This window comes from Panthera tigris, chromosome B1 (assembly GCF_018350195.1).
Source record: "Panthera tigris isolate Pti1 chromosome B1, P.tigris_Pti1_mat1.1, whole genome shotgun sequence".
Taxonomy (NCBI): Eukaryota; Metazoa; Chordata; class Mammalia; order Carnivora; family Felidae; genus Panthera; species Panthera tigris.
In genome coordinates, this window is record NC_056663.1 from 48756870 (window position 1) to 48770792 (window position 13923).

Sequence of the window (13923 nt, forward strand, 5' to 3'; positions counted from 1 at the left end):
TTTGAACAGCATGGGCCCACCCCTACGTGGATTTTTTTCAATAAATACACATACAGTGCTGTAAATGCATTTTCTCTTCCTTAGGATTTTCTTAATAATGTGTTCTTTTCTCTAGCCTACTTCATCGTGTGAATACAGTATATAATACATATAACATGTATGTGGTAATCAACTGTTATCAGTAAGTCTTCTGGTCAACAGTAGGTTATTAGTAGTAAGCTTTTGGGGAGTCAAAGGTTATATGTGGATTTTCGACTGCACGGGGGGTCAGTGCCTCCAACCTCACATTGTTCAAGGATCAATGCTACTTAGGTTCAATTTGTCTTCTAAAAAGTCATATCATGGGAAGGAATGTCATCTTTTAATTAATCATTTGTGTGTGCAACACAGACAGAAAAGTACACCAAGTGTACAGCTTAATGAATTTTCACTGACAGCACGTTTTATTTATCCAGAAATAAAACATGATCAACACTGTAGACACCCCACTTATGCCCCTTTTAGACACGCCCCTCTCCAAGAGTAACTACGCTTCTGGACTTCTAACCTTAGAGATCACTGTTTGTACTTTATGTAAATGGAACCACTACGCAGCTGAACTCTTTTGTATCTGGTGTCTTTTCCTCCACCTTATATTTGGAGAATCATAGATGTTATTGTGCATAGTTATAGATAGTTTTATTCTCATTGCTGCATGATATCCCATTGTGTGAATATACTCCAATCTGTTTATCCATTCTGCTTTTTTTTTCACCCTGAGATGGAAAGGCACTGGGAGATTTTGAGTGGTGAAGTGACAGTATATATATATATGTATTTACAGCAAGGAAAAGGTTTATTCGAGAGGCAGCCAAATGAGAAGATGGGAGGACAAACCTCAGATCCACCTCCTGAATGATACTTTTAAAACCTGACTCGGTGAGAGATGGGGGTAGCTTGGACTAAAGGAATGTTGGCGGAATCGGTAAAAAGTGGTCCGAGTCTGGAATAGTTTGCCCGTAGATTCAACAGGTTTTCCTGATGGATCGAGTGTGAATATGAGAGAGGAATGAAGGATAAAATGTTTCTGGCCAGAACAAACCAGAAGTATCAGTTGCTGTTCATCACTGTGGGGCTGGGAAATCAGGTGCCCAGTTTGGGATATTTTAATTTGAAATGCTTAATGATCTCCAAATGGAATGTAGAATAGGCAGCTGGATATGCAAACCCAGAGTTGAATAAAGATGTCCAGGCTGAATATGAATACACACACACACACAGCATGTAGATGGCACTTTTAATGCCATTGGACTCAGTATGATTGTGGAGAAAGGAAGTATAAATGGAGCATCCAGACCCCCAGGTACTCTGATGTTAAAGGTCAGGTTAATGTGGAAGACCCAGCAATGAGGGATGGAGAATGAATCTTCATCAATAAGAGAAAAATCAGGAGAGTGAGGAGACCTCAAAGCCAAGAAGTTATCAAGTTTCAGATGAAGAGAGTGGTCATCTGTATCAATGCAACTGCTAGGTCAGGTAGAAGCCTGGCGAGTGCCCATTAGATACAGCAACACAACATGGAGGTCATTGCCTAGAGGAGCCTCTGGAATGTGGAGGTGAAAGCCTGATCAGAGCATGTTCAGGAAAGAATGAGAAAAAGGGGTTGAAGACTACGTGAAGTTTTCAGGCAAAGTGGGGCAGAAAAATGGGACAGTAGTGGGAGGGGAAAGAGGTTTCCTTTATGAAAACAACATGCTTGTATGCTGATGCCAATGATCCACTAGCAAGGAAGGTTGCTGATAGAGGAATAAGGAAGGGAGACCCGATGGAGCCATGTTCTTGAAGCCCAAAGGAATGGAATCTGGATGGAGGGGTTGAACTTGATAAGAGCAATAGACCATTATCTATGGCAACGGAAGGGAAGATGGAGTTCTTGGCCACAGATGTCAGTAGGTGGATATTTGTGATGGTGGGAACTTGTGAAAATTCTAATTATTCTCCCTTCCTCCAACCCTCTTCACTGTTTCCAGGATGACCTCCCTAAAATGCAAATCTACTTACATAACTCTCCCACTTAACTATATATATTTTTTTACTTGTATAATAGTCTAAGCCTGGAAGAGTTTTATTATTTTTATGGAAAGGTGAATTCTTCCATTATTTTTTTAATTCCCTTAATGGCTTTGGTCTATTTGCATTTTATATTTTATCTTGCATCCATTTTGGCATTTGTGTCTTTTTTTTAAGTTTATTTATTTATTTTGAGAGAAATAATATTTTAAGAGAAAGAGAGTGCATGAGCAGGGGAGGGGAAAAGAGACGGAGAGACAGAATCCCAAGCAAGCTGTGAGCTGTTAGTGCAGACCCCGACATGGGGCTCAGTCTCATGAACTGTGAGATCATGACCTGAGCTGAAATCAAGAGTCAGACGTTCAACTGACTGTGCCATCCAGGAACAGCCCCCTTATTTTTTATCATTTGACCCCGCCCCCCCCCCCATTCATTGCTCCCACTCCTACCCCCACCTGCCTCTAGCAGCCATATTCTCTGTATCTATGAGTTTGGCTTTTTTTGTGTGTTTTGTTTTGGTTTCAGTTTTTAATTTAGTTTCCACATGTAAGAGAAATCATATGGTATTTTTCTTTCTCTGTATGCTTATTTCACTTATCATAATGCCCTCGATCTTCATATTGTCACAAATGGCAAAATTTTTGTTCTTCTTTATAGCTGAATAACATTCAATTGTATTTATATATCACATTTTCTTTATCCATTCATTCATCCATTGATGGGCACCTGGTTCGTTTTCATACCTTGGCTATTATAAATAATGCTGCAGTGAACATGGGGGTACAGATATCTTTTCGAGTTAGTGTTTTTGTTTTCTTTGGATAAATACCCAGAAGTAGAATGTTGGGTCATACGGTAGTTATATTTTTAATTTTTTGGAGAACCTCCATATCATTTTCCACAGTGACCGTACCAATTTACATTCCACCAACAGTGCGGAGGGGTTCCCTTTTCTCTACATCCTCACAAACATTTGTTATTTCTTGTCTTTTTGGTAAAAGCCATTCTGATAGGTGAGAGGTGATATCTCACTGTGGTTTTGATTTGCATATCCCTGATGGTTGGTCATGTTGAGCATCTTTTCATGTGTCTCTTGGCCATCTGTATGTCTTCTTTGGAAAAATGTCTTTTCAGATCTTCCATATGTTTTTTAATCAGATTGTTTGCTTTTTTTTTGCTGTTGGGTTGTGTGAGTTCTTTATGTATTTTGGATATTAGCTCCTTATCAGATATGTGATATCTGATATGTTTTTTCCATTCCATAGGTTTCCCTTTTAATTTTAGCATTTTGTTGATGTCTTCCTTTGCTGTGTAGAAGCTTTTTAGTTTGAAGCAGTCCCACTTGTTTATTTTTGCTTTTGTTGCTTTTACTTTTGTTGTCAGATTCCTAAAATCATCACCAAAACCTATGTCAAGGAATTTACCACCTATGTTTTCTTCTAGGGGTTTTATGGTTTCAGTCTTTTATCCATTTTGAGTTAATTTTTGTGTATGATGTAGGATAGGGGTCAAATTTCATTGTTTTGCATGTTGCTGTCCAATTTTCCCAACACCATTTATTGAAGAGATTGTCCTTTTCCCATTGTGTATTCTCGGCTCTTTTGTTGTAAATTATTTGAGCACGTATGCATGGGTTCATTTATGGCCTATCATTCTGCTATTGGGTATTTAGGTAGTTTTCAATGTGAGCTATTACAAATAGGGCTGCTATCATAGTGTGTAAATGTATCATAATCCATTTTGCTCTTAATAAGTATATTAGTTATACTTATTAGTTACAGGCCCACTGTAACAAAATATCACAGACTTAGTGGTTTAAACAATAGAAATTTATTTTCTCAAAGCTCTGGAGCCTTGAAGCCCAAGATCAAGGTGTGACAGGGTTGGTTTTTTCTGAGGTCTCTCTTCTTGACTTGTAGTGGCCATCTTCCTGTGTCTTCAGTCCTTCCTGTGTGTGTGTGTGTGTGTGTGTGTGTGTGTGTGTGTGTGTGTGTCCTAATCTCCTGTTCTTACCAGGATACCAGTCAGATTAGATTAGGGCCCACTCCTGACCTCATTTTATCTTAATCACCTCTTTAAAGACCCTACCTCCAAGAGTAGTCACATTCTGAAGTATGAGGGGTTAAGATTTCAACATAAATTTGGGGGAAACACCATTCAGCCCATCACAGGGGCATTTGTGTAGTTTGCAGTGTGGGACTCTTAGGAACAGTGCTGCTACAGTGCCCTAGAATAGTGCATGTATGTACATGTCTTTTGGTGAACATGTCTTTTGGGAATGGTGACATTCCGTTGGGTGTGTGTCTAGGAGTGGAGTTGCTGGATCACAGCAAGGGGTTGTACAGAGGGTTGTACGAATTGATAGTCCCTTATGAATTCATTTTTACAGTGGGTGCCACTCATGGAAGAAAACTGCAGGAAGTGTTCTCAGGACTCTGGAATCCGCCTCCCTGAGAATTTCTCTGTAAGTCAAATCTTTGGCAAGGCGGCTGCAACAAAGATCAACCACCCCATGCTTCAGGCGGCTCTTGCTCTCAGAAAGCAGGGTAAGGATCCAATACTGGCCGTTCTCGGAACCATCCACACCAGAACCCTTGGAAAGGTTAGGTCAGAAGACATCTAGATGTGCTCTGAGATCACAAGTCTTCTGGACCTCGATGGAAAGCCATTCTTAAAACATAGCCCCAAAGTAAGTTTTATCAAATGGCAAAAAATAACACCATCAGAATAGCTGGGAAAATGTAAGAATTTTATTTAATAAAGCAATTTGTGCCAGAGACTGCCTTGTGAGCAAAATTCTCTCCCTCTAGTGACACTAGTAATGACCAGAATGACCCAACTTCTTGCCACAGTGATTGAAAATCAAGGCCTTTTAAGCAACTATGATTGTCTTGACCTTTGAATGTCAAAGGGGCTGAGCTATGAGCTAGCTGACACGAATTCAGATGGTGTCAAATGGTCTAAGACGTGAGATCATGTTTATCCGATAGACATTTATTCAGTGTCAGGACCCAGCTTTTGGTCACAGGCATATTCGAAATCATTCTACCCGCTCATCAGTAGACTTATCTGGTCGCGGCTAAGCCATCCCATGTCCGTATCTCTCACTCATGTTACAGGCACAGGGTCTCACCACTGACTCATCAGTATCTTGTTCCCAGCAGCTCCTGGTTCTTGCCCTTCCAGGGGATAATGCTGTCTCTGTTTACATTCCTCTAGTTTTGAAATGGGAATGCAGTCTCTGACAGTTAAGGCAGGTGTTTTGAACTATAGTTGAGCCGAGTCTTAAGTACTATAGACTGGACGAAGCACTGGCAGGGCAGTTCAAAGGCACAATTCTGAGCCGGCTGGGTTCTGCCTTCACTGTGTGGCTCAGGGCAGCTCATAATTTTTCTGAGCTTCTGTTTGCTGTAAAAGTGGATGGTAAGATCTGTCCCGCCTACCCCAAAGGTGGTGAGGATCATATGAGCTGATGAAGGTCACAACCTCTTGCTCTACAGTTGCAAGGAATTGAGGGATGTAGTGTTTCTATCCAAGCTTCTGGAAGCCCTTAATGTACACAGTTAACTCACTCTCAGGTCTCTGTGTCAGGAGGTGCTAATGGGTGAAGATGCTTCTTTTCCAACCTGTCAGTTTAGACGCTGGGCATCAAGAGGTTGATGTAAATAAACAGAACCCTGCTTGGCCCCTTCTCCGTGGGGTACCCAGAGCTTCTGAGAGCAAAGTCCTGTATCTGGTCCAGTCACTGGTGTCTTCTCTCTCAGGATATACAACCTGCCTCCTCACCAACAACTGGCTGGATGACAGTGCTCAGAGGGGCATCCTGGCCCAGCTGGTGTGTCAGCTGAGGCCACACTTTGACTTCCTGGTAGAGTCATGCAGGATCAGAATGGCCAAGCCTGATCCTCGGATCTACAAGTTTGTACTGGACACCTTGAACGCCAGCCCCAATGAGGTATGTAGACACTTCCTTTTAGTGAAAAAGAATGTTCTAGAGATACTGCAATTAAGAAAAACTGTGGAGGAGTGAGCAAGTGGGGGACATCTGGAGCCTGGTAGGACCTCTAGGTCCAGTGGCAGGGTCCTGTTCTCCCAGGCCAGGACTTATAAAGGACTTTACCCATCCCTTCAGTCTAGAACAGTCTACAAGATGTGGGCATCTGGCCCCTCTCTGTGGCTTTTATTGGTCAAAACAGGTATTGTCAAAACTGCTGACCAGCTGCCTCAGTTTACCTATAAAGGAACATAGACCCTGGGAGACTTTCCCAAGACCACAAGGCTGGTAAGAGTCACCCCACCAAAGGGTGAGCAGAATTGGGCTCCAATATTACAGTTGTCTCTCTAGGCACCCCTAAAATTCTGTCTTTATATTGTCTCTAATTATCTATTTCTAAAACTGTTTTCCTTGTATTCTCCACCTCTAATTTTCAAAAAAGGCAATCAGAACAAGATTAAATTCCTTTCACTGATGTTTCTGACTCTTTCTCATTGGCCCCACCTTGTCCACGAGCTCATCAGATGAAACCCTGAACTCTGTCATGGGGAATCCTTATCAGGCTCAATCCCAGAAGTCTTCCTCTCTCCTCTCATACTTTGCTCTTGCACCCCTTAGTCCCTGGATTAAGCCTTGTAACAGTGTTCTGAATTTTAGTGTGCGTATAAATAAACGTCTTCTCATTTCTGACTTTTGGGTCGTGTGAGCTGCTTAGAATTCTAGACCTGCCGTAATCCAAGATGATGAATGCGCTTACGCTTTCTTCTACAACTTTAAGGATTTTCTTTTAACTTTAAAATGTCCATCTTTGCTCCATTCAGAATTTATTTTGGGATGAGGTGTGAAGGAAGCATCCATTTTTTCCCCCAAAACAGTTAAAATAATTATATAATCTTTCAAATACTATTTTTCCTCATCAGGCAGACAACACGAATTGTTTATATTTGGGTTTATTCCTCAGCTCTCTTCTATTTCACTAACATGTCTATCTTCTAACACCCCCTCACCACCACCACCCCCTTTTTTTTTTTTTTTTTTACCTTCTGTGACTTGATAATTTGTTTTAGTATCTGCCCTTATTACAGTTCTTTTCTACACTTTTTTTGTCTGTTCGTCTGTTCATACATGTTGATTTCCTAGATTAATTTATTTTGATGTCACCCTGATAAGTTTATATCCTTCCTTAATTTTCTTACAGTTTCAGAATTCAGGCTGAAACCTATAAGTGCACATGGGAATAAGTGTATCTATCTGTATGTTTATGTGTATGCTCATGTAATTAAATGTTTTTAACTTTTTTTAAAAAATGTTTTTCTGTTTTTGAGATAGAGTGCAAGCGGGAGAGGGGCAGAGAGAGAGGAAGCTTCAGAGTCCGAAGCAGTCTCCAGGCTCTGAGCTATTAGCACAGAGCCTGATGCGGGGCTCAAACTCATGGACTGGGAGATCATGACCTGAGCCGAAGTCGGACACTTAACCGACTGAGCCACCCAGGCACCCCTAAATATTTTTAACTTTAAGAGTAAATAATTATATGGAGAAAAAGTAACTCTTCATCTTGTCATAAAATAACCAGTGTTTGCATTTTAATGTGTTTCTTTCCGGTGTTGTCCCTCACGCATGAGTTTTGCTTTGGCCGGTGGTGATTCTAGTATCTGTGCTATTTGGATATAGGTTGTATTCTTGGATGACATCGGGGCTAATCTGAAGCCAGCTCGTGACTTGGGGATGGTCACCATTCTCGTCCGTGACACAGACACAGCCCTGAGGGAACTGGAGAAAGTAACTGGGGTACAGGTAACTTTACGGCTGTGCCAGGTTGGGTTTTGGCCAGTCACCAGTGCTTAGGTGTGCAAGAAACAGCAAGGGAGGGGAGAACCGGTTCTGGGAGTTCTTGAACCTCCTGGGTGGGAGGCCAGTACCTATTGTGCAATCAGCATGATGTCCTTGAAGAGCTTTGTATTTCTTTCTTTGCAGTCATGAACAGAGAAACTGCTCTGAGAACGAGAATCCATACTAGTCAGAGTCAGAAGAACCAAGACCCAAGATAAGATTGAGGCTTTCAAACCCACCAGCCTTGACTTTTTAGAGTAAATATTGAGAATTTAGCTGCCAGGCCTGACCCCATGGGGGTGCAGGGCACAGTCCTCACCTGGTCTGCCTGATCATATTGCTGGCACTCAGAGTGGTTTAGTTAACCATCCCTCACAGAGGAGGATGGGATGCCCTTAATGATGTCCGATGGCGGCCTAGGGGTTAGCCTTCTGTGCCAGAGCTGAGGAACCTTTTGTTGTTAGAGAAGTCTACCTGAGATGGCTGAGCCCGCTGAGCCCAGGCGGAACAGTTAATACAAGCCTTTTGCAGGAATGCATTGCTTTGCTTGTGTCAGCATAATGCGAGAGGAGGGAGGGACATATGCCTGGCTAAGCCAGCTGGACGTCACAGCCATCCCAACCATTTTCTCAAAGGGAACTGCGTTCGTTTCCCGAGGTGCCATAAAGTACACAGACTGGGTGGCCAAGGCAGTCTGGGTAGGAGGCCAGAAGTCCAAGATTAAGGTGTTGGTGGGACGGTTTCTTCTGAGGCCTCTCTCCTTGGCTTGTAGATGGATGGCCACATTCTCTCTGTCTTCACATGGTCTTGCCCTGTGTGTGTGTCCAAACGCCCTCCTCTTACAAGGGCACCAGCCAGATTATAGTTTAACTCTAGTAGGCTCACTCCACAATGACCTCGTTTAACGTAAGTGACCTCTTTAAAGACCTTATCTCCAAACACAGTCCCATTCTGAGGCTCTGGGGATTAAGATGTCAACAGATGAATTTGGAGGGGACACAAATTTAGCCCCCATGACAGGGACAATTGATTTGTCATCTTTAACAAATAAATACAAAATGACTAATACTAATACAAAAATACTAATGACTTCACAACCTCAAAGCGTCTTGCCCAGACTTGATTTATCCTTCCACAAGCCTGGAGGTCTTGCGCAGCAGAGAAGAAAACGTGGAATCCCAGCAGCCACCTGCTTGCCCCACTTACTAGTATCCCCTGGTCATATATGAGCCACAGATACCTGTCCTGTAAAATCAGAAAAGTAAACTCTGCCTCACCTGTCTCCTTCTCCAGAGTATGGGCAAGATAAAAGGAAAAATGAAATGAAAATGAAAATTACACCTTTTTAAGTGGAGGAGACTTACCCCTTATCTCTCAGGAAGGCTATGGGACTCAGTTCTGAGCAGGCTTTGTAAATTGTATAAATGGCGGGAGAACTATAAGAACAGGAAACCCCCACCCCCTCAGCCCTGGAAGCAGTGGGACATCTGCTAGGGTGTGACCTAGGAAGTCAGGGATACCTTAGAAGAAGAGTCCCAAGGCACACTGGCCTATGGTCAGTGTCTTGGCTTCCTCAGGCCCGACAAGGCTCATTGTCATCAGAGGCCACCAAGCTGCCCATCCCTCCTGCCACACCCTGAATCCCCTCCAGATGCCACAGAGGTAGGGGGCTTGCCTTCTGTTTCCCACCCTCGGAGGAGGCCCAGGCAGACTCTTCCATGTTTAAAAGGGAGGTGGATTTCATAGTTTACTTCCTGCGCTTTAGAGGTCAGAGAACTGGATAGCTGATGGGAGCCACTTCTTCCTCAGTTACAGCTTTGGGACTAAAGATGAGAGATCTAGCAGTAGAAGTCACTAATATGTCACTTGTCATGAATAAATTCACTTAGGTGTGCTCAGCATCCTATCCTTTATCATTTGTCTCAAGATACCTGACACAAATGAGTCAAAGGAGCCCCTTATGCACCCTTTGTTCAGGAATTTTCTTCTTTACCCAGATGTCATACAAAGATGGGTTATCTGACCTCCTGGGACTCCAGAGGACAGACCTGGGGACTGCAGGCTGAACTCTGCCCCCTTCCACCTCAAATTCATTCATGTGAAAGCCCCAGGACCTCAGAAGTGACTATATTTGGAGATAGGGCTTTTAAAGAGGTGATTAAGGTAAAATGAGGTCATTGGGGTAGACCTTAAACCACTATGACTGTGTCCTTATGAGAAGAGGCAGTTAGGACACACACACACACACACAGAGGGAAGACCATGTGAGGACCCAGGGTGAAGGCGGCCATCGCAAGCCAAAGAGGGAGGCCTCAGGAAGAACCAACCCAGCTTCCAGAACTGAGAGACATAATTGTCTGTTGTTTCTGTCACCTTGTCTGTGGCACATTGTTATGGCAGCTCGAGCAGATGAATACAGAGGCCGAGAGAGTTTGATTTTGGCCATCTTGAGAGAGAATCCCTTCAGCAGTGCCATCCAGTGATGGGACGGTGAACTTTGCATCCCTAATGCTGTCCAAGAGGTGCCTGGGTGACCACTTGAGGAACTGCCACAGAGAAGAATTCTATTAATTGAAGTACAAAATCTCAGTGTTTTAGAGCAGTTGGTTTTTGTTGTTTTTTTTTTCCTTATGTGAAGTTCAGTTGGTGGCAGCCAGGGGCTTTGCTTCATGCAGCCATTCAAGGACCCAGGTTGACGGAGGACCCACCGTCTTCCGCCGGTAGTTTCCCAGGTCACACCAGGCTCTCACCTGGGAGAGGTGGGGTAGAGAATTTAGAGAATCGAGGGGGATTTTAATGGGTCAGGCTGATAGGCCATACCCTTCTGTCAGAGGACTCAGTCATGGGCTACTCTGACCTGAGAGAGAGGGGAGAAGAGAAATGTAACTGTGTGCCTGCAGGAGAGGGACATGGGCTGGGAAATCCCCGGAGGACCCAGGAGGCCACAGCACAGGCCAGCACTCTGGAGTTCTGGAAGCTCTCTCAGAACTTCTCACAGAAGGAGGCTGCCGCCTCTCTTACTGTACCTCTTTTCCATCCAGCTTCTCCAAGTTGCCACCGCTCTGCCAATCGCATGCAATCCGAGGGACGTGAGCCATGGCTATGTGCCAATAAAGGTATGTGAGCGCTCTCTCCCAGGCCGCCGCGCCCTCCCTAAATAGGTCACCTACACGGACCTGCAGAGACATTTGTTAAATACCAAGGGTAGCCGAACATCCGCTGCTTGTAGGGAAATAGTACTTCCCACGAGTAGCAGTCCACAGAAGTCGGAAGGCACCACGCCTTAGGATATGCAAAGCAGTGTGACAGATGTAGTCAGACTCCTTTGGAACAACAGGTTATATGGGGCCCTGAGTGGCCCGGAGGTGCTAAAGGGCATGTGTGTCTGGCCTGTGTTCTGGGGAGAACTTGTTTCTATTCCAACACATATTCATCACCCACTGCCTTGGTGTCAGCAAGGGCCAGGTATGAGAACAAGACAGACTCGTTCTCAAGGAACCCAGAGTGAGGACAAAGGACAGAAGTGGTCATTAAAACATCTGGCGGTCAGGGCTATGGCAAAGCCAAGGCCATGTGCAGAGGGGCCTCGACTCCTGAGCCAGCCAGGATACAGAGCAGGGTGTTAGAATGTCCTAACCCCATTCAGTGGATTCACTTTGGGATCTCTCTTAATTTGTCATTGGTCCCATTTAAATGAAAAGGGACCCAAAGCTGCAGGTCAGCTTGTATGCTAAACAAGATGGGATAGTTGCTTTGGAGACAGGCAGAACCAGTTTGAATCCTGGCATGGGCACCAAGTTTGCAAGTTTAGGTACATTTCTTTTTTTCTTTTTTTAATAATTCTTTTTAAGTTTATTTATTTATTTTGAGAGAGAGAGAGTACAAGCTGGGGAGGGGCAGAGAGAGAGAGAGAGAGAGAGAGAGAGAGAGAGAGAATCCCAAGCAGGCTCTGCAGAATCAGCACAGAGCCTGACATGGGGCTCAAACTCACAAAACCGCGAGATCATGACCTGAGCCTAAATCAAGAGTCAGATGCTTAGCCGACTGAGTCACCTAGGTGCCCCCAGGTACATTTCTTTATCACTCTGAATCTCAGTGTATGCAGCTTTATAATGAGGTGATACTAATACCTGCCTTCAGCGTTCTTGTGTGGATTACAGTTGACCCTTGAACAACACGGGTTTGAATAGCATGGGTCCACTCATATGAGGATTTTGTAAGAACAGTGCTCTAGATGCATTTTCTCTCCCTTATGATTTTCTCAGATACGTTTTCTTTCCTCTAGCTCACTTTATTGTAAGATTCCAGCATATGAGACATAGAACACAAAATACGTGTTAATCAACTATTATCGGTAAGGCTTCTGGTCAACAGCAAGCTAGTAGTAGTTCAGTTTTGGGGGAGTCAAAAGTTACATGCAGATGTTCGACTCCGGGTGGGGGTCAGTACCCCTTGTCCCCACCTTGTTCAAGGGTCAACGGTAATTAAAATACCGCATGCAGACCACAGGGCGTAGTACCCCCTGCTGCCCTGGAGGACAACCCCTCCGATATTTACTGGGTATTTGTTATTTGCCAGGCATGGAGAGAAATACCAAGATGAATGGAGGGTCTTCTGTGACCTCAGGAATCTTCCAGTCTACTGAGATAAACATTCACAGGTCCTTGTATAATAGTGGTGCCTGGAGCGCTTGGGATGGGCCCTGTGAGGGCGGAGGCTGCCGCGGTGAATGCTTAGCAGCCGTGGTGAGGTAGGCACATAAGGATAAATGGAAGCCGGATAGAAAGAAAGGGCTGAAGCTACTGGTCAGCGTCAGCGCCGCCCCTCCTGTAACCTTTGGGGCTCCTGAAGGGGTGAGCGTTTCATGAGGTCCCCTCACACCTCATCTCCGGTATTGAGGAGCTAGGGACTCTTTCCCTGGGGCCTGGGGTCTGGGCTGTATCCTTGTGGCTTCAATGCCAAGGACAGGGTTGTTCTCCTCTGAGGCTTGAAGGTCCAGTCCCTTTCGATACATTTCTCATTTGACCTTGAAGGAGTGTGATCAGAGCTGCTTTATCACCCCCTCTGTCTTCGCTCCAAATTAAAGGCCTGGGGCGGCTACTTCTGGGGCGGAGCTATTCCTTCTATCTTCCCTGAATGCTGGTGCAGTCCAGCCTGGGTTCGATCTTTCTCATTTTCTGGCTTTCTGGTAATTTTATTAACATACCACGTAAAGGATGGGAAAGTACGTGCGTTTGCTGGGCTACTCAGTCAAATATGAAGCAGCGAGAGGGGGCCTTTGAGTTAGGCTTCACTTACAACAGAGGCAGATTAAGATCATTTTAGGGGCACCTGGGTGGCTCAGTCGGTTAAGTGGCCGACTTCAGCTCAGGTCATGATCTCGCGGTCTGTGAGTGCAAGCCCCGCGTTGGGCTCTGTGCTGACAGCTCAGAGCCTGGAGCCTGTTTCAGATTCTGTGTCTCCCTCTCTCTCTGACCCTCCCCCGTTCATGCTCTGTCTCTCAAATAAATAAATGTTTTAAAAAAAATCATTTTACTGGAGAAATAAGTCAGTCAGAGAAAGATACCCCATGTTTTCACTCATATGTGGATCTTGAGAAACTTAACAGAAGACCATGGCGGGAGGGGAAGGGAGGAAAAATAAAGGGAGGAAAAATAAAATATAAATAATATAAAAAAAAAAGATCATTTCACTGGACATCAGTACTAGAACATTTTTCAAAATAAGGAGTATAGAATTTCAAGTTAAATCCTTCCCTTTGCCAAGTACCAACCGGAACACTATGGAACATATTCTGATAAGACTGTAGACCATGAAGGAGTATGTGAAATGCCAGCCAAATGCTTTCTCGAGCAAAATAACTCCTTGGGAATCATGAGTGAAACTTCCGGTTTGGAACATGGAGTTTGGAGTAATCGGAGATGCAGCTAAATAGAATTGCTCCAAGTGAATTTCTAGATGCAAAGCTTATTTTTCTCATTTCTTTCCATTAGAAAGTTGGAGACACATACTTTGGGGGAAAATAGAGCACTTTGCCTCCATATTGCTTT

The 13923-nt window shown here is 44.1% G+C and overlaps 1 protein-coding gene across 2 annotated transcripts in view; it reads left to right on the top strand.

Moving 5' to 3' along the window:
• Positions 1 to 13923, top strand: part of EPHX2 (epoxide hydrolase 2) — a 77415-nt gene that overhangs the window by 16994 nt on the left and 46498 nt on the right. The window contains exons 3-6 of one of the 2 annotated variants that reach the window (XM_042983517.1): positions 4439 to 4595; positions 5814 to 6004; positions 7715 to 7837; positions 10915 to 10989. In XM_042983517.1, the coding sequence (XP_042839451.1) occupies positions 4439 to 4595; positions 5814 to 6004; positions 7715 to 7837; positions 10915 to 10989 (546 nt within the window). The remainder of the gene's footprint in view (positions 1 to 4438; positions 4596 to 5813; positions 6005 to 7714; positions 7838 to 10914; positions 10990 to 13923) is intronic. The other variant, XM_042983518.1, reaches the window with a different exon arrangement.